The sequence below is a fragment of the Pseudophryne corroboree genome, chromosome 2 (genome assembly GCF_028390025.1).
Source record: "Pseudophryne corroboree isolate aPseCor3 chromosome 2, aPseCor3.hap2, whole genome shotgun sequence".
Lineage (NCBI taxonomy): Eukaryota > Metazoa > Chordata > Amphibia > Anura > Myobatrachidae > Pseudophryne > Pseudophryne corroboree.
The window spans coordinates 977,097,532-977,118,618 of record NC_086445.1 but is presented as its reverse complement, the minus strand read 5'-3'; the positions used below and the strand labels follow the sequence as shown (position 1 = coordinate 977,118,618).

The 21,087-nt window shown below is 45.6% G+C and overlaps 1 protein-coding gene across 4 annotated transcripts in view; it reads left to right on the top strand.

The window, feature by feature from the left end:
* The window catches only part of APP (amyloid beta precursor protein), a 405,252-nt gene that overhangs the window by 341,498 nt on the left and 42,667 nt on the right, over positions 1 to 21,087 (top strand). For all 4 annotated transcript variants that reach the window (XM_063956380.1, XM_063956379.1, XM_063956382.1 and 1 more), the window contains 5 exons: positions 4,183 to 4,257; positions 7,751 to 7,909; positions 13,186 to 13,314; positions 17,013 to 17,112; positions 17,968 to 18,189. In XM_063956380.1, the coding sequence (XP_063812450.1) occupies positions 4,183 to 4,257; positions 7,751 to 7,909; positions 13,186 to 13,314; positions 17,013 to 17,112; positions 17,968 to 18,189 (685 nt within the window). The remainder of the gene's footprint in view (positions 1 to 4,182; positions 4,258 to 7,750; positions 7,910 to 13,185; positions 13,315 to 17,012; positions 17,113 to 17,967; positions 18,190 to 21,087) is intronic.

Genomic DNA, 21,087 nt, shown 5'->3' with positions numbered 1-21,087 from the left:
AGTATTGCCATATAAAGGAGAGGAATTGTTTGGGGTCGGTCTTTCGGACCTGGTGGCCACGGCAACTGCCGGCAAATCCACTTTTTTACCTCAGACCCCCTCCCAACAGAAAAAGACACCGTCTTTTCAGCCGCAGTCCTTTCGCTCCTATAAAAAGCGACCAAAAGGACAGTCTTATCTGCCGCGAGGCAGAGGAAAGGGTAAGAAAGGGCAGCAAGCAGCCCCTGCCCAGGAACAGAAGCCCGCCCCGGCTTCTACAAAGCCATCAGCATGACGCTGGGGCTTTACAAGCGGACTCAGGAACGGTGGGGGGTCGACTCAAGATTTTCAGCAATCAATGGGTTCACTCACAAGTGGACCCGTGGGTCCTGCAGATAGTATCTCAGGGTTACATGCTGGAGTTCGAAAGGTCTCCCCCTCGCCGGTTCCTAAAGTCTGCTTTACCAACGTCTCCCTCAGAAAGGACGTCGGTTTTGGAAGCCATTCACAAGCTGTATTCTCAGCAGGTGATAGTCAAGGTACCCCTCCTACAACAGGGAAAGGGGTATTATTCCACACTATTTGTGGTACCGAAACCGGACGGTTCGGTAAGGCCTATTCTAAATCTGAAATCCTTGAACCTGTACATAAAGAAATTCAAGTTCAAGATGGAGTCACTCAGAGCAGTGATAGCGAATCTGGAAGAAGGAGACTTCATGGTGTCCTTGGACATAAAAGATGCTTATCTACATGTCCCGATTTACCCCTCACACCAAGGGTATCTCAGGTTCGTGATACAAGACTGTCATTATCAGTTTCAAACGCTGCCGTTTGGGTTGTCCACGGCCCCTCGGGTCTTTACCAAGGTAATGACCGAAATGATGGTTCTTCTACGAAGAAAAGGCGTATTAATTATCCCTTACTTGGACGATCTCCTGATAAGGGCAAAGTCCAGAGAACAGCTGGAAGTCGGTGTAGCGCTAACACAAGTAGTGCTTCAGCAACACGGGTGGATTCTAAATCTTCCAAAATCTCAATTGACCCCGACAACACATCTGCTGTTCCTGGGCATGATTCTGGACACGGTTCAGAAAAAGGTATTTCTCCCGGAAGAGAAAGCAAGGGAGTTATCCGAACTTGTCAAGAACCTCCTAAAACCAGGAACTGTGTCAGTACATCAATGCACAAGAGTCCTGGGAAAGATGGTGGCTTCGTACGAAGCGATTCCATTCGGCAGATTCCATGCACGAACATTTCAGTGGGATCTGCTGGACAAATGGTCCGGATCGCATCTGCACATACATCAGCGGATAACACTGTCACCGAGAACAAGGTTGTCTCTCCTGTGGTGGTTGCAGACTGCCCATCTGTTAGTGGGCCGCAGATTCGGCATACAGGACTGGGTCCTGGTGACTACGGATGCCAGCCTACGAGGTTGGGGAGCAGTCACAAAGGGAAGAAACTTCCAGGGCGTGTGGTCAAACCTGGAGACGTCTCTTCACATAAATATACTGGAGCTAAGAGCGATCTACAATGCTCTAAGCCTGGCAAAATCGCTGCTTCAGGGTCAGCCGGTGTTGATCCAGTCCGACAACATCACGGCAGTCGCCCACGTAAGCCGACAAGGCGGCACGAGAAGCAGGAGTGCAATGGCAGAAGCTGCAAGGATTCTGCGCTGGGCGGAGAATCATGTCGTAGCACTGTCAGCAGTGTTCATCCCGGGAGTGGACAACTGGGAAGCAGATTTCCTCAGCAGACACGACCTTCACCCGGGAGAGTGGGGACTTCATCCAGAAGTTTTCCACATGATTGTGAACCGTTGGGAAAAACCAAAGGTGGACATGATGGCGTCTCGCCTCAACAAAAAATTGGACAGGTATTGCGCCAGGTCAAGAGACCCTCAGGCAATAGCTGTGGACGCTCTGGTAACACCGTGGGTGTACCAGTCAGTGTATGTGTTCCCTCCTCTGCCTCTCATACCAAAGGTACTGAGAATTATACGGAAAAGAGGAGTAAGAACAATACTGGTAGCTCCGGACTGGCCAAGAAGAACTTGGTATCCGGAACTTCAAGAGATGCTCACGGAGGATCCGTGGCCTCTACCTCTAAGAAGGGATCTGCTTCAGCAGGGACCTTGTATGTTCCAAGACTTACCGCGGCTGCGTTTGACGGCAGGGCGGTTGAACGCCGGATTCTAAAAGAGAAGGGCATTCCTGAGGAAGTTATTCCTACTTTAATTAAAGCCAGGAAAGAAGTGACCGCACAACATTATCACCGCATTTGGAGAAAATATGTTGCGTGGTGTGAGGCCAAGAAGGCTCCAACGGAAGAATTTCAATTGGGTCGATTCTTACATTTCCTGCAAGCAGGATTGTCTATGGGCCTCAAATTGGGGTCCATTAAAGTTCAAATTTCGGCCTTATCAATTTTCTTCCAGAAGGAATTGGCGTCAGTGCCTGAAGTACAAACTTTTGTCAAAGGTGTACTACATATACAACCCCCAATAGTGCCTCCAGTGGCACCGTGGGATTTGAACGTGGTTCTAAATTTTCTCAAATCTCATTGGTTTGAGCCTTTAAAATCGGTAGATTTAAAATACCTTACATGGAAGGTAACCATGCTGTTGGCCCTGGCTTCAGCCAGGAGAGTTTCGGAGTTGGCAGCTTTGTCATACAAAAGCCCATATCTGATATTCCATTCGGACAGGGCAGAATTGAGGACACGTCCTCAATTTCTCCCTAAGGTGGTTTCGGCATTTCACTTGAACCAGCCTATTGTGGTGCCTGCGGCTACTAGCGACTTGGAGGACTCCAAGTTACTGGACGTTGTCAGAGCATTAAAAATATATATTTCAAGGACAGCTGGAGTCAGAAAATCTGACTCGTTGTTTACATTGTATGCACCCAACAAGTTGGGTGCTCCTGCGTCTAAACAGACGATTGCACGTTGGATATGTAGTACAATCCAACTTGCACATTCTGTGGCAGGCCTGCCACAGCCTAAATCTGTAAAGGCCCATTCCACAAGGAAAGTGGGCTCATCCTGGGCGGCTGCCCGAGGAGTCTCGGCATTACAACTTTGCCGAGCAGCTACGTGGTCAGGGGAGAACACGTTTGTAAAATTTTACAAATTTGATACTCTGGCTAAAGAGGACCTGGAGTTCTCTCATTCGGTGCTGCAGAGTCATCCGCACTCTCCCGCCCGTTTGGGAGCTTTGGTATAATCCCCATGGTCCTGACGGAGTCCCAGCATCCACTAGGACGTTAGAGAAAATAAGAATTTACTTACCGATAATTCTATTTCTCATAGTCCGTAGTGGATGCTGGGCGCCCATCCCAAGTGCGGATTGTCTGCAATGCTTGTACATAGTTATTGTTACAAAAATCGGGTTATTACTGTTGTTGTGAGCCATCTGTTCAGAGGCTACTTCGTTTGTGTTATCATACTGTTAACTGGGTTCAGATCACAAGTTGTACGGTGTGATTGGTGTGGCTGGTATGAGTCTTACCCGGGATTCAAGATCCTTCCTTATTGTGTACGCTCGTCCGGGCACAGTACCTAACTGAGGCTTGGAGGAGGGTCATAGGGGGAGGAGCCAGTACGCACCATGTGACCTAAAAGCTTTTTTAGATGTGCCCTGTCTCCTGCGGAGCCCGCTATTCCCCATGGTCCTGACGGAGTCCCAGCATCCACTACGGACTATGAGAAATAGAATTATCGGTAAGTAAATTCTTATTTTTTCCCTCAATAAAATACATATAGGGATTTGAGAAAAATGTGACCCCTATGAACTAATTATTATAATATATGAATGTTCATCCAATGCTCTGTAACATCCCAGTCAGCATAATTTACACTTTGCTGTTCACTAGAACTTGATCCCTAGGGCCACAGACTATGTGGCTCGTTTACCGATGAGTGATAAAACTCGTTGCTTATGATAAGTGTTGCTCCAGCCAATCAGCTCCTGTCATGTGTTTGAAAATTGACAGTTGGGAGCTGATTGGCTGGAGCACCATTTATCATACGCAGTGAGTTTTATCGTTCACAGCGAGTTTAGTCACTTGTTGATAAATGGGCCCCTATATCTCCCTATTATCTGCCCATGAGAGCTTACAGTCTAGTGTCCTACTTTGCGGCGAGCTCAGCCCCCGTATTGCAGTCTGAGACGTTTTCCTGGAATGTACAATTCTATTTCCACAGGTGATGAAAGAATGGGAAGAGGCCGAGCGTCAGGCAAAGAACCTGCCAAAGGCCGACAAGAAGGCTGTGATAGAGGTAATGGACTGGCATGTGCAGTATGTGATGGCTAGGCTCTTGCTAAACATGAAACCGTACTGAAGTGGGATGTCATCTGGACTCCGTAGGTGAACACGTAGCTAGCTTCTTTGTACGCTGGACCCAGTGTGGGACTGGGGCATGAAGGGCCCACCGGCGGAGTCCAGTTGTACTGGCCCATGCTTAAGGGATGTGGTCATCCACCAGAGGGGTTGTGGCCGGCCACCTCAGACGGGAGCAGTAGAATTTGCCAGCGCATGGGATCCCAGCGCTCGTAATACCGACGTCGGGATCCCGTATTGTAAGAAGCCGACAGGAGTTAGGGTTAGGCTGTGGGTAGGGATAGGGGTGTGTCCCCCGCCCTCTCCCAAACCCCCTATCCCTACCCACAGCCTAACCTTAACCTCCCCTTGGTGCGTAACCCTAACCACCCCCCGTAGGTGCATAACCCTAACCCCCCCTCCCCGCAGCTTAACCCTAACCTCCCGGGACGCAGCCTAACCCTCACCCCCCCCGCCGCCCCCCCCCGTATTCCGGAAACGGGATGGTGTACCCTTCTGGATACCGGTGTCGGCATTCAGAATAGGATCGGTATTCCATCGTCCGTATTCTGACTGCCGGGATACCGACGGCCGGGATCCTGACTGCTTCCTCCTCAGACATTTGCTGAGCATTATGTGAATGGTATAGTTTCTACAGAAGCAAACTAAGCAGCCATGTTCGCCAGTGGTCCTGCTCCACCACGTTGCTGACCCTCAAATAGAGTAACAATGTAAAATGCAAGTGCACAATCTGGAACTTAACACCTATAGTTAAGGGGCGGGCCCTCAGGCAGTGGGACCCACCAGGGATTTCCCCTGTGCTCCTGTAGGCCAGTCCAGCGATGACTGGACCCATCGGTTCAACACTCTACAGTATCTCAGCAATGTTACTAGTGGACTGATGCTAAACCTCATGAACATAGGGCCAGATCTGATCGCAGCAGCAAATTTGTTAGCTAATGGGTAAAACCATGTGCACTGCAGGTGGAGCAGATGTAACATGTGCAGAGAGAGTTAGATTTGGGTGGGCTATATTGTTTCTGTGCAGGGTAAACACTGGCTGCTTTATTTTACACTGCAATTTAGATTTCAGTTTGAACACACCGCACCCAAATCTAACTCTCTCTGCACATGTTACATCTGCCCCACCTGCAGTGCACATGGTTTTGCCCATTAGCTAACAAATTTGCTGCTGCGATCAGATCTGAATTAGGCCTATAGTTCAGTCCACAATTAGCTTTCGTTCCCAGATAGACGTCAGGGAGAAGGGAGTCCATAGCAGTGCTATGTCTGGTTCTGAATCAGCTTGTGGGCTCCATGCTCTATATTCCCGGCTAGCGGTCAGAGTACACCGTGTGCGCTTTTGGACTCCAGGAACTTAAAGATGATGAGTTGCAGTATTTTGGTCGTTGAAGAGACATCTTCCTTCCACTTTAATTAAGCCTCACTTCTGCCACATAGTCTATGTACCAGTGCTGCCATGGAGACAAACAATACATTACTGTAGGGTTAATAGGTAATTGTACTCTTCTGCCTGGCTTCATCTGTTTTATTAATGGACAGGAGTTATTTGTGGATAACAGTAATGATAAATGACACGCACGTTAATGGTGCTTCTGGGATTGCACCAATAATTGTTACAGTTAGGTAATTACAACTTTCTTTTCTGTCTTTAAAAAAAAAAAACTTGCTAGCATAACCAAGTGAAATGTATTCTGATTACAATTTGCGGATGAAATCTGCAGCGTGAGAATATTTCGGAAGGGCTGCAGAAATGAGGTCAGAGGGTCATTATCATCTGCACAAGAACAAATTGAGTATACAAAAGACATGTAATGGTCAACACAAAGTGGTTTAAAGCTGTAGTAACACCTGCAGTAGGTTCTTGCAGCTCTTCTCAGTTCCTCTTCTAGGACCGGCTGAACGTTCTGGAAGGGGGGCATTTGCAAGCCCCCCTCCCCATCCCCTTCCACCATCCTCTGTAATTTAAAGTTGTGAATTAAAATTTGCTGGTTCTGTGTTCTCAAACCTGCAGAGCCCTGGAAGAGATGACTGCATGTAGCCCCCTACGGGGACAGGAACCTTAGTAAAAGTCTATAGATGTGTCCTCGTACATTTAGCCTCAATACGCCACGTAGCGGGAGAAGCCTTGCTGAAAATATACCTTATTCACATCACTATGCGAACAGGATCCACAAGCAGCTTATGCTGATTAAAGTGATAAGTGGCATGTCTATAGTCTGTGTGTGTCTGCGGCTGTATCTGCAAACAGAATGCTACATTAGTGTTTTCTAGGACAAGACTGTAGCTACGTAGCATTTTGTATGCAGATACAGCTGCTGTTGCACAGAGAATGTAGGCATGTCGCATATCATTTTAATAAGCATAAGCTGCTTGTGCATCCTGCGGAATTGCGGCATGACGTGACTATAGGGGCTGATTAAAGTGCTGACAGATTATCTGAACTGTGTGCAAGCTTCCATGGTTTGTTTAAAGACCCAGCAAGCAGTATTTCATAGTATGAAGATGCTCAAAGTGGGCATTCCCTGTATATTTGGACGCTTGTCGCCTTGTAGTAGTAACAGTTCTGGCAGCAGATGCCAAGCCTGCCGTATCTAACTGCGAATCATGCAAATAATGTCTAGTATTATGCTGGCAAAGCTCATCATTTATTGCAGGTTACTCGCTCCAAATGCCAAATACCCATTAACTCTATTATATTTCCCTGGATTATAGTTGAGTGATAATAGGCAATTACCAAAAGCAGAACCTAAACATAAATAAAATGGGTAAAATTGACTGAAAAAATGTGTCTACTGCCTTCTGCACTGTAGCACCTTAGGCATGTGTCTAGTTTGCTAGTTTGCCTTGTTGGTAATATGCATCCGCACTATGGGGGTCATTCCGAGTTGATCATAGCTGTGCTAAATTAAGCACAGCTACGATCATCTTCCCTGACATGCGGGGGGACGCCCAGCACAGGGCTAGTCAGCCCCGCATGTCAGTCCGGCCTCCCCCGCACAAATACAAAAGCATCGCACAGCGTCGATGCCTTTGTATTTGAGGCGTAACTCTCAGCCAACGCAGCTCCTGCGGCTAATTGTCGTTGCCACTGGCGGCTGCGTGAGATGTCACGCAGCCGTCGCGGCCCGGTCCCCCCCCAACGGTCCGGCCACGCCTGCGTTGGCCGTACCGCTCCCCCTAAACGGCGGCTTAACGCCACCGTTCAGCCCCCTCCCGCCCAGCGACCACCTCTGTCTCAGAGGCGACCGCTAGGCAACGAAGGCTGTCATGGGTGAGCTGAGACCTTATTTCAGGATGGACTAGTATCAATCCAAAACGTGCTTAAGGGTTCAGTATTCTTCTTAACATATGGTGGTTTAGGCTTTAGTTTAACACTCGTTTTATGTCTGTCTATATAAATGTTATATTTTCCATTTTTTTTAAATTAGCGCTTCCAGGAGAAAGTGGAATCATTGGAACAGGAGGCGGCAAATGAAAGGCAGAAATTGGTGGAGACTCACATGGTCCGAGTGGAAGCCATACTGAATGAACGCCGGCGAATCGCTCTGGAGAATTACATCACTGCACTACAAGCCGATCCACCAAGGGTAATGCCACCGAACCCGCCGACTTTCACATGGTATCTTTGCATATGATAAGCAACAAGAGATGTTGTAGTCATTTGTTTCTAAGAGGGGTATGTACAAAGCTTGCTGATAAAGTGGAGAGTTCCAACCAAGCAGCTCTTAACTGTCATTTTTCAAACACAGGCATATGTATTAAGCCTGGAGAAGTGATAAGAGGAAGGTGATAACGCACCAGCCAATCATTACAGGTTTAAAAAATGACAGTTAGAAGCTGATTGGCTGGTGCATTATCATCTTCCACTTATCACTGCTTTATCACTTCTCCAGGCTTAATACATCTGCCCCACAGTCTGTAAAGTGTCAGAAGCTGATTGGTTGGTACTTTATCACTAAGCTTTGATACATATCCCCCTTACACAGTAAATAGTTGGTGGGTATGCGCGTCAATAGCAGAACGCTGACTCTCTCAAGCAAACACTGTATAAATAATCTGTAACTAAAACTTCAGTTTAACATAGCATTCATGGGACCTTAAATGTTAAATTTAGACAGTAATACATTTTTATGGTTTGGGTACGAAATCCCAACTGTCTGGAGACAGACAGCGGGATCCCGACGGCCAGATTCCCAATGCGTACGGGTAAGTATTTTCTCTCTAATCGCTCCCTCCCATTGTCTAACCCAAACCCACCCCTCCCAAAGCTTAACCTCCCCCACCCCCGCAGTCTAACCTCACCCTAGCGCCCAAACCTGAAGCTGGGTACACACTGGAGCAGTATCTGCCAGATATATAATTTTTGGCCGAATCGGAATGACATGTTGCCCTGATTGTTCAGTGTGTGTGACCAATCTGTGCGCTCCCGCGGTCGCATGCGATATCGTCCGGTCGGCCTTGCTGCACAGCTGACCGGACAATATCCCATGTGGCGCAGTGTAATGAAACGTGGGATGAGAGGTTGTTGCATCCTTCATTACATCTTTCTAATGTATACCATGGTAATGATATGTCATGCATATCGTCCAGGTACATATTGCTCCAGTGTGTACCCAGCGTAACCCCAGACCCTGTACTTACCTCCGGGACCCTTCGGGATCCCGCTGCCGGCCTCTGGATAAATGTTCCGCCCAGCAAAACCAGGCACATCCGCTAGTTGTTATTATTTTATATTTTTTGAGTGAATCTTTTGAGTCTGTTTAGTGCGATTGAACAAATGTAGTTTTGGGACCAGCATCTACAGCAGTGAGACTTGTGTAGTCTGTACGCCCTGTATAATTCATCTGTCACGTACACTTGTTAATTACCGTATACTACAGTATTAAGTTACAGGAGTGACAGTGTGCATTGATTGAGCTGTTACTGGGAAGCTGCATTATACTGTAATTCTTGAGAGAACTCTGCAAAGGAAACTCATTTATAGAAGGAGAGTGTGGTAAACTGGGGCAGAGATTAGCGTAATTAAAATATTATAATGAGTGTTTGATGTTGGTGAAGTTACCTCAGGCGCCATTTGTTACAGAGCGCACAGGCTCCCCGCTCTCCTACACATCTCTCCTTCACCACCTGAAGCATCTTTGCTTTCCTCGTATAAAGCTGAGAGACGACAGATGATCAGAAAGGGGAATATTTTCTAGGTTGGATGTAGTGATGCAGCCTTATTGCAGATGTAACCTTTTCAGAACAGGCAGCAAAAGTAATCAGATAAGGAAGGATATTATTTGCAGGAATGGGGTTACCGGAGAACCGCTGACATAATGCCCCATTGCCCATACAAGTACTGTGATGGTGTCCCTCCCTTCTGTTATCACCACTGTTATCTCCGTGCAGTTATGCCCCGATCCCTTGGGGTAAGTAACAAGCTGAGGGCAATTATTACAGCCGCATTCATTTATTTTGAAACTCGCTGTCCTTCCATTTGGCCTATCGAATCCCTCCTCTCCTGGGTAACCCATTCGGCCCCCCAGCAGAGTTCCCACCGCACATTCGGCTTTTATTGGAAGCAGGGTTACCCACTTCTGGTCTCGTTCTTGAGGTATTTTGAGCGTTTAAGCTGCTGAATCTGGGATTTCTCCTCAAGCACCTGGCTGATCAGGTGACAGAGCGCGCTGTGGTCCCAGTACACAGGAGCATGTGGCAGCTGCATTGCTCAGACAGCTACTCAGACCATGGAGAGATTCTCTGGGAGTGCAAGGTAGGGATGGCCATCACCCATCGATGTTCCTAATCATCGATGGTTTGTAGCCGATGTCGAATGCTTTTTCCATCTATGGGAGGGAACCAGATGGTTTCCCTCCATCTATGGCACAGCATAAACAAATATTATTATTATTTTTTTTATGCAAGGTGTCGGGACACATAGCCCCCGACACTGCTAAGCTGCGGCCCCGGTTTTTTGGGGTTTTTTTTTTTTATTGTTCCGCGGCCCAGCCAGCACATTTCAGTGGTTTGCCATAGATGGTTTATGTACCATTGATGGTTATCACGATGGTTTTATCGATGGCAACCATCGATGGCCATCCCTAGTGCAAGGCCCCAATCTGGGGGTCATCAGTGCTGGGAGCACTCTGTGGATCTCTACCTAAAGAGACTTAAGAGGTTGATGAATCAAGCAATGGTAAGAGTGAAGAAGTTGTCCATAGCAACCAATCAGATTCTACATAGCATTTATCTAGTACAAAATGATATGTAATAGCCAATTAGTTGCTATGGGAAACTTCTCCACTCTTATCACTGCTTGCTACGTCAACTCCTTAATCATTAGCACAGTCATTAAGAAACTGAAAGGTTCCAGATCTTACAGGTAATGGATTATGTTCATAAACTGTAAAATAACAATAATCACATACAGACGTGTCCACATACACCTATCCTCAAATCACACCAAATAGCCCTGCTTAGAATAAGCAAACTGAGACGCAGAACTGAGGAAAGAGTAACCAGTATAGGGTAAATAGGCAAAACACCTGACCATTACCAGAGACCATCGTCATGCTTTATCTGTGACTATATACCAATTCCTCTGCAACACAGATACTAACCCTAAGTACCTGCTACACTATGAGCAAAGTCTAGGAAAAGGTCTGCAGTCTGTGTAAGAAGGCAAAAGACAGGTCCCATATGAGTGACCAGCGCCATGTATCGTTATGCTTTATCTGGGACTTTATACTAATTCAAAGTACCTAGTACACTTGGGCCTGATTCATTGAGTATAGCGATTGTTCACTACTGTGCGAGCACACCAATCTCTAACAACGTCTATGGCGCAGACATTACACAGTGTGTATACACAATGGCAAATGAGACGCACATTATCAGACATGTACTGGAAAAGAGCTGAGCTGTCCTCTGCAGAGACTGGGAGGTTGCTATTAAGATGCGTAAAAATGGTCCTTCTTATGGGCGTGTCACATGCTAAAGTGTTTGTGCGCTTAGTCGCTACATCCTTCACTTTGGGGGCTGCACTCAGGTGAATAATATGCACCTGCCATAAGTTGCTGGCATAGGTATCCATGGTGCGACTGGCGTATATAGACGCACCAAGCGCTAGTACAGTGCCTACAGAAGCACAAAGTGGGCATCTCAGTGCTTGTACATTCATGTGCATAGATGTATACAAGGGAAGGGCTTTGTAGTTGTATTTGCACAAAGTCGCGGATGGGCAAGCACCGGAAGAAGCAGAATCATCCCTATAGCGAACAGAGGGGCATATTTATCAATAAGGGTTAGCTATTTAAAACTTGTTGCATATGCTCCAGCCAATCGGCTCCCAACTGTCATTTTTCAAACACATGACAGGAGCTGATTGGCTGGAGCACCATGTATCATACACAGCAAGTTTTAAATAGCTAAAACTCGCTGACAAATGTTCCCTTAAGACTCAAAATTGAGGTAAAAGTGCACAGCAAAGGAATCGCACCAGGCGTCTCGCTCCATGCGGTGCATAAAGGATATGTACGAATGAGGACACATCTCTATTAAAAGGTACTTTGTACAAAATTTGTTGCTTTAATGCATTGATTAAATTCCTGTCTCTCTTTTGATGTAGCCAGTCCTTTAATGCTTTATTTGTCCCTGCGTTTTACAATGTAATTGAAAATATAACCGTAGCGATGTTATTCATTTCAGTACAAGACTAAAATGACACACAAAATACATTTCCTTAATCGGATGTTGACGTTTTAGAAATTGTCCTTCCCCCTTTGTATGTATTGTAATGAATGGCTATTTCTACATTTAAATACATAATTGATGAGGTTTTAGTTATACTTTTAAAGATATTGCCTTGAAAATAATTCTGGTAAATGGGAAAAGTTGACTTGTTTCTGTACATAGGGCCTAATTCAAGGTTGATTGCAAAACAACATTTTCCTCTATTGGGCAAAACAATGTGCACTACAGGTGGGGCAGATATAACGTGCAGTGTGAGTTAGATTTGGGTGAGTTATATTGTTTCTGTGCAGGGTAAATACTGACTGCTTTATTTTTATACTGCAATTTAGATTTCAGTTTGAACACACTCCACCCAAATCTAACTCTCTGCATATGTTATATCTGCCCCCTCCCCCCCCTTGCACTGCACACGGTTTTGCCTATTAGAGGAAAATTTTATTAGGCCCACAGTCTCAGTATATAGTGTAGTCGTCTTATTCATGTGTGTGCAGAAGCAATTCCTGCCTGTATCATGTATTATTACTGTTATTATGCATTTGATGGATGTCTATTACATGCCACAAATATAGTAGTAATGCAGCTATTTACAATGTAGCACTTCTCAGTTATATTTTAGATGCTGAATTGAAAGAAACCCCTACGGAACACTGTGCAGATGTCACATACATCTCAGTGAGCTTTCAGGTTTCTAGGCATGTAGCTGTAATACAATTAGTCCCTATAAATTGCAAGAAATGGGATTAAAGTATTTATTTTCCATTTCCATGAAGACACATTCTCATATGATGCTTTTGTACTTACAATATACCTTACATGTTTCTTATCATGATAGAGCAGTGGATAATGGATTTAGCCAATTTGCTTGAACAACCACTTTTTTCCATTTTCTAGTGTTTGGGAGCAAATGGTTGATTGTCATTTGCTCCCACACATTACCAGATTTTCATTCCAGCCATCCAAATTGGACAGATGCTTTGCCAAATAATGGTATAGTGGGTACCCAGCTTTAGGTAGAAAATTACATTGTCCATTTGGTGGCGAAACACGTGGTAAATTTGTTTTATCTGTGCAAATGACATTTTTTTCATAGCTGTTGTATGTGCTTACTTTACATGCTATTCTTTTGCAGCCTAGACATGTCTTCAACATGCTAAGGAAATATGTCCGTGCCGAACAGAAGGACAGACAACACACCCTCAAACACTTTGAACATGTCCGCATGGTGGACCCCAAGAAAGCTGCTCAAATCCGATCTCAGGTTAAATTTATATAAATCTTAATGAATAATGTGATAGATCCAGTAAATTCCTTGGAGCTTCTGTGAGAAAATATATATTTATTGTTTTATTATATAATACTCCCCAAAAGACGAGAAGATCATTTCCAGTCATTAGGTCTTTGTCAGCTTCTGGACATGTTTGGCATGGTACAGATAAGTTACTTCAAGACAGTAAAAAGCCTAAAAGTAGTCATGGAGGACGTATCGGGAGAGTGTTTTCAGAGAGAGAAGCTTTAAAACAGTTATCTGAAATCTCGTATAGACAAGTGGATAGGTTAGAAAGAACTATAATAAAGCATTAGTGCCTCACAGCACTGAAGTCATGGGTTTGATTCCCACCATGGCCCTAACTGTGTGGAGTTTGTAGATTCTCCTCGTGCTTGCGTAGGTTTTCTCCGGCTACTCCAGTAAGTTTCTTCCCATAATCCAAAGATACAGTATACTGATAGGTTAACTGGATTCTGACAAAAAAAAGAAACCTAGTGCAGTAGTTCTCAAACAGGGGGGCAGATGTATTAACCTGGAGAAGGCATAAGGAAGTGATAAACCAGTGAAATATGCAAGGTGATAAAGGCACCAGCCAATCAGCTCCAATATGTAAATTAACAGTTAGGATCTGATTGGCTGGTGCCTTTATCACCTTACACATATCACTGGTTTATCACTTCCTTATGCCTTCTCCAGGTTAATACATCTGCCCCAGGGTCCTCAAGGAATATACTAGTACAGGTTTTACAGATAGCCGTGCTAGAACACAGGTGACTTAATTAGTGCCTCAGTCAGTTTGATTATACCATCTTTGCACAAGCATGGATATCTTTAAGAGCTGGATGGTTAAGGTGCCTTAAGGGCCACATTTGAGAACCACTTGGCCCTAGTGTGCAGATTTGTGCGTGTACGGCAGACTAGATGGGCCAAGTGGTGCTACTGTCACATTCTATGTTTCTATGTAAGATTTCTCTTTCTAGCTGGAGGAGGCAGAAGAGTCAATTAGCGACTTCACAAAAATGTTTCTTATAAGTGTATTTATGCAGTTGGAAAGTTTTTTGTGTTCTTGTTTTATAATTGAACCGACTCAAATGTGACTGTAGTTGTTTATCTATAGTATTTTCTTATTAGAGGTCCCAGTTATTTGGATTTTTATCTGTACAATACTTTTGAACTCCTATGGCAGTGGTTCCCAAACTGTGTGCCTAGGCACCCTGGGGTGCCGCAGAACACTTGCATGGGTGCCTTGGATTGGTGGTCCAGCACCAATCAAAATTATTTCTGGTCAATGTAATAGGCAAAACCAGTGCTGGTGGCTGCCAATCATAAAATATGTGGACAAACAGAAGCAAATGTTGTTCCTCACCACATAATGGAATCTAAAGATGATATATAAACACAGTCTTTGATTTAATATTTATTACAAAATTTCTCGCTAAAAAATATTTTTGGCCTAGGGGTGCCATGAATAAAATGCTGATACTCTAGGGTGCCATGATTCTAAAAAGTTTGGGAACCACTGTCCTATGGTGATATTACTACGGACAGTATGGGTGGAATTCAATTGTTTGAAAAGTTGGTTGGGTGTCTGTTTTTTTCCTGTCTATTAGATAGGAAAAAACAGACTCCCAGCTGACTTTTCCAACAATTGAATCCCCCCTATATCTCACAGTATGAGGATTTTATACCTACTGGAAATATTTATTCATCACAGAATGCTGAAATGTCCTGTATCACTGAAGTGTGAGATTCAACCCACCCTGAGCGCACAGTCAATCCGTCCGTACCCCTATTCATCTGTCCCTTCCTCGCATATGGCATCCTACTATATCAGTGGTTCTCAAACTCGGTCCTCCGGACCCCACACGGTTTCCCGGTCACCCGGCAGGAACACTGTGTATGACAACTGTCACATTTGAAAAATGCGCAGGTGACCTGGGAAACATGAACTGTGTGGGGTCCTGAGGACCGAGTTTGAAAACCTGCATAGTACTATAGTAATGAACTTGTTATATATGCACAATTTGTAGGCAGAAGTGGCCAGAACCCATAGCAGGTAATTCTTCGCAATGTGGCTCTGGAGCAGTTAGGAAGGATCTCAGTGGTGGGGCACAGGAAAATGAGCAAAGATTTATTTCCGTAACAAGGGATACATAATCACTTGTTGGCTTGCGCAGTTTGTCTGACAAGATGGTGGCACATTGCAGAGAAGCCACCCCCTCCCTAGATTCTACTCATAATATATATAATATATAGAGAGAGAGAGAGCTTGCAGGTAGTGCTGAGATGGTGGGGGGGTTACAAACTAGTTGGTACCTATAAGAGTTAACTGGAAGGCAGTGAAATCGGGGAACGTGCCTAGTACAGACATAGATCATTGTTGCTCTAATGTGCTATTGATCTATTGCTGACAGATTTATGTATTGGAAACAGATGACTACTGCTGGTGTGAATGGGAAAAAACAGCTTATGCTGGAATATTTTTTTGGTCCTGAGTCAGTTTGCGGATGTAATATAACTGATATATATGACTGCTGATACCGCTCTGCCATTAATCTGTGCATCTTTGGGCATTCAGGTTATATTGCGCACCAATTTCTATTAATCTATTACGCATAAAAGTAGATGAAGGGTATTAAGGAGCGTGTGCATGTGCTTCTATTCTAATTTAGCTAGTGCAGAAATAGCACAGCCATCACATCACAAGGGAGGGCGTGTTGTGCCATTCAGATCGGCTAACCAGCTGTGCTGCCAGATATTCCGGCCAGGTTTGTGCTACTGTACCTAATGTAGCAAGAACAGGGATTCCGGCGGCTCCCCAGACCCCCACTGCCCAAAGGTGAACCCCTGCTAGCTGTGAAACATTAGGTTCAGTGTTTTCCTGCCTTTAGCAATGGGGGTGTTCATCTACATTATGAGTTTCCAAATATCCAGTATGAGCTTTGTACAGAGAACTTGCCAAGTACACTTCACAGGTCTGTCACAGTAAAACAAGTTACTGCTGTTTATGGTACAGACAGTTGGCGAGCTTGTTCTCTCCACCATCACCACGTGCGACTATACGGAATAAAAGAGCATTAAATACACAGAAAGATTACCTCCCTATGCATGGCGGTTACTCAAATTACAGACTGCAGGGATTCTTCCTCCACCTCGACAATACGTTAGCATAGCCCGACAGAGAGGACCAATGCAATACAGAGAGGGCGTCATTTCTGTATCCATCAAATAATGCTGCAACCCCTTCTCTAAATCTACATTTAATTTCACTCGTTTCGGATAGAGATGGCTACTTTCTATGACCCCCCCGTCCTTTGCACCTGGACGACTCTTTGAATGCTTTGCTGTGATGGTGGCATGGAGGTCAAACGGTTTCGGTTCCCTCCCCTTTGAGTGGAAAGCATGGTTAGGGATGGAGGGTCTTTCTATGGGTGTGGTTATATTCCAGTAGCATTTCTTCATGGTGATGTTAGCTCTTCAGTCTGCTGGTGTGAAGGTGATGCCCACATCCGCAGCAATATGGTTAGGCAGTAGTCAAGTTTGGCATGATGAGTCCACATCTACAGCCATACAAGGTATCAGCCTTATGTAGCATCACAGTTCCTAAAATGGGACATTGGTTGATTTATTGTTCACACACATGGGGTCAGCTGTTAACGCCATACCTTTCACACGTACTCTCTGTTTAGGTGATGACGCGCCTCCGTGTGATTAATGAGAGAATGAATCAGAGCTTCTCTCTCCTGTACAAAGTACCAGCAGTGGCAGAGGAGATCCAAGATGAAGTCGGTAAGCGAACCATTTATCTTATTGACCAGGCAAATCTTGACTGTCCTCGCTGGTGTTTTTTATTTATTTATTTCTAATGAGTTATATGGCACACCAGCATTGTGACTACATCCCATTGGGCCACCAACAAAATGGCTGCATCCACTGTACAACACTTTGTGCCTCAGTGATGTCCTCTTCCTAGCAACTTAACAAAATGCAGTCTCAGAGATACTGGAGCAGCTAATAAAATGTCCCCCCAAGCTGGTACATCACCCCCACCCCAGCGTCTGTACCCAAAGCTCATTTACGACTCATTACAAATGCAAGAGCAGTGATACGGCCATTTTGTGGCTGCAGAGCCTCCTGATACATCCTGTGTCATTTTCTTGTGTACATTTAGATGTGATTAGAGTCCCTGCTGTTTTCCAGGCATGTCTTCCCTTTTATTTTGAGAATATTGCCTCATTAGATGCTTCTCTATCTGCTTAATCTCTGTGGGAATTCCTGCAGACAGAAAATTCATTTACCAGAGTAAATCTGCACTTGCAGCTTCCTTGCAATAGTCATTAACGTACACACTCAAAGGGACGGGATGTGGTTTAAACTAAGATAAAAATCTGCTCACAAAGATAATACGTTTCTTAATGGGAGAAAACCAGCACAGTAACACCATTCTTTTCAATTGTTTTTTTTTTTTCTTTCTTCGTCTGGTTGGCAACTACATCTTATTTTTCAGGCTTTTGTTTTTTTTTTGTGTGTTAGTCCCAAGTGTTCAACATTTCAACAACTGCTAAATTTGCCGCCGCACCACATAACATCACATCAACAAATGGTGGTGAATTCCTCTTAACGTTGGTTGCTTCTCGCTTCCAGATGAACTGTTCCAAAAAGAACAGAACTACTCTGATGATGTGCTGTCCAACATGGTCAGCGAACCTCGAATCAGCTATGGCAACGATGCCCTTATGCCCTCCTTAACGGAGACTAAGACAACTGTAGAGCTTCTTCCGGTGGATGGAGAGTTCAATGTAGACGATCTTCAGCCGTGGCATCCGTTCGGAGTAGACTCTGTGCCGGCAAACACCGAGAATGAAGGTAAGATTGAAATGTGGATTGTTCATTAGCTCTTGACTGGCATGTGTGGGTTATTGCTGCATGTCTCTGTGTTTTCTACTGTTATGCCCGAAATATCCTGCATGGTTATCCACTTGTAACCATTAGACCAAACTTGTCACCTCAATGAACCTGAACGCCTTACCGCTAATAAATAGTATTGTTGCTGTGTTTGATTTTTTTTTCTCTTTACAAATCTTGTTGGTAGATTGAAGTTAGAGTTTAGCCCTAGTTCTTAGTGTGTTATCGCCTGTAAAGTCATCTCTGCAGGTAATATACAGATACATTATGTTACTAGGTGCAGTGTTTTATTTTATGGACACGTTCAGGAGAATTTTTGTTTTACTTTTTTGTGCTTTTATTATGTGCTTTATGATTAAGTTAAGGCCCATACACACTAGAAGATTTTGAGCTCAAAGCAGCTTACTTCTGGCGTTTTGAGCTGCTTTGAGCTCAAAATCTGTGTGTATGGGCGGGCGGTGAGCACTGATGCGAGCTCCCGCATCATCGCCAGCGAGGTGGGCAATCGTGTGTTTTGCACACAATATTTTGCCCACCTCGCTCCTTTTTCATCCATCATCGCTCAGTGTGTACGGCGCCGAGCGATGATGGATGATGTCCTCGCACTTCGGCCCCACCCCGCTCCCTCCCTCTCCCCAAGCCCCAACTCACGGGGGCTGCCCTGCTCCCACCCCAAGCCCCAACTTACGCACGGAGCAGCAGCGACACTGGCAGTCACAATACAGTGAGTCCACTGCCACCAATGTTTACAGTATGTATGCCAGTAATATATACATTGCTGGCAGAGGCCAGCAATGTTTATTTCTGCAGCGGGGTACACTGGGCTCCACAAGGATTAACATCGGGGGTGTAGAGTAGGATCTTGATCCGAGGCACCAACAGGCTCAAAGCTTTTGACTGTTCCCAAGATGCACTGCGCCGCCTCTTCTATAACCCTGTCTCCGTGCACAGGAGCTCAATTTGTAAGTTGGTGCCATGCAGTAAGCAGGCACTTAACCGGAGGGCTGCCTCAGGCAGCCTATTCAGAGCTTTATTTTAAAAAGAAAAGAAGATTCTTCTGACAGACTACAAGGGCTGCAGCAGGCAAAGTCTCATAGACTTTTCTGCCTGCAGTGTCATCACCCCCAGCGGCGCTGTATATTCCTGCGCCCTGGTTGCCGGGTCACTGCAGCGGAGGCTCCGGTTCCTTCACAAACGGTCAGTCACACACACGCCGCCGTCCTCCCGGATCGTGGGGCCGCAGGTACGGGGGAGGTAAGGGGATTCTGTCCTGCACTTTACCGTGATCCAGCATGGCCGTAGGAGGCGAGCCGCGCGTTGGCGTGAACACTGATTACTGGGCAGCCGCTCCACTAGCCACCGGGACAATTAAGAGGCACAGGTCAGGGTTTTATTTTTTCTGTGTAAACCCCTGTTTTCCTCTGCCCGCAGCACCCGGTGGGGATGCCAGCAGGGGGAGCAGTCCGGACCTGTGGCCTCTCCCCCCAGCCCCAGGGCTCCATTTCTGCAAATGTTCCTGTCCTGGAGCTGCATTTCTCTCCCTCACTCCCGACCAGCGGCCATCACATATTGAGCTGAGCTGTTCCTGGGACTGCTGGGGCAAATCCTCCTCTGTAGAACCGCCTGATTGCCAGTGCTGTTTCCTACAGGACACTTAAGTATTCTACCTGTCACTGGGACAGTGTTATTTATTTATTTTATTTATTAACAGTGTTAGTTAAGAAAGAGTGCATACATTCAGTGTTGTGTGGTACAAACACCCTATGATATACATCCAGTATCTACTGTGCTTTGTTATATCTATTGTTGACACATATAGCCATACTGAGCATTACTTTGTATTGCTAGTCCAGTGCAGTTTTATGGTGTATAATTTCTGAATGGTACGCTTGTGACTATATATGTGTGTGTGCATGTAGCTGCTGCGTGGTTGCCTTATTACAGGGTATTTCACTCAGTGGGCTGCTCCGATATTGCTATACCTGAGGGGGCTAAGTGTATCAGGTTTTCTCTGTTTAATATAGGATTGTATCACAAGATATACTTGCTGTGTATTTTTACTTGTGATTTATAGTCACCATATAGTTTATATCTCTTGAACTCCCGGTAGGCACGCTGCACCAAGTGTTCTTGCTAGGTATATTGCTGCTACACCTTGTACCAGGTTGCCCGATATTGTGCACATTATTATGTCTGCTACACGTGGCAATGACGCTGGGGCTTCTCCCACATTGCGTGGTAGTGAGGTCGCGGACGTAATGGAGGATAATATGGCAGTGAGAGTTCAGGGGGGTTCCTTACCCCCCAGTGGGTCGGTAGCACTTGGGGCTTCACAGGTCCCACCTTGGGCTACATTTCTCTATCGTCCTAGTGGATGCTGGGGTTCCTGAAAGGACCATGGGGAATAGCGGCTCCGCAGGAGACAGGGCACAAAAAGTAAAGCTTTAGGATCAGGTGGTGTGCACTGGCTCCTCCCCCTATGACCCTCCTCCAAGCCTCAGTTAGATTTTTGTGCCCGGCCGAGAAGGGTGCAATCTAGGTGGCTCTCCTAAAGAGCTGCTTAGAAAAGTTTAGCTTAGGTTTTTTATTTTACAGTGAGTCCTGCTGGCAACAGGATCACTGCAACGAGGGACTTAGGGGAGAAGAAGTGAACTCACCTGCGTGCAGGATGGATTGGCTTCTTGGCTACTGGACATTAGCTCCAGAGGGACGATCACAGGTACAGCCTGGATGGTCACCGGAGCCTCGCCGCCGGCCCCCTTGCAGATGCTGAAACGAGAAGAGGTCCAGAATCGGCGGCAGAAGACTCCTCAGTCTTCTTAAGGTAGCGCACAGCACTGCAGCTGTGCGCCATTTTCC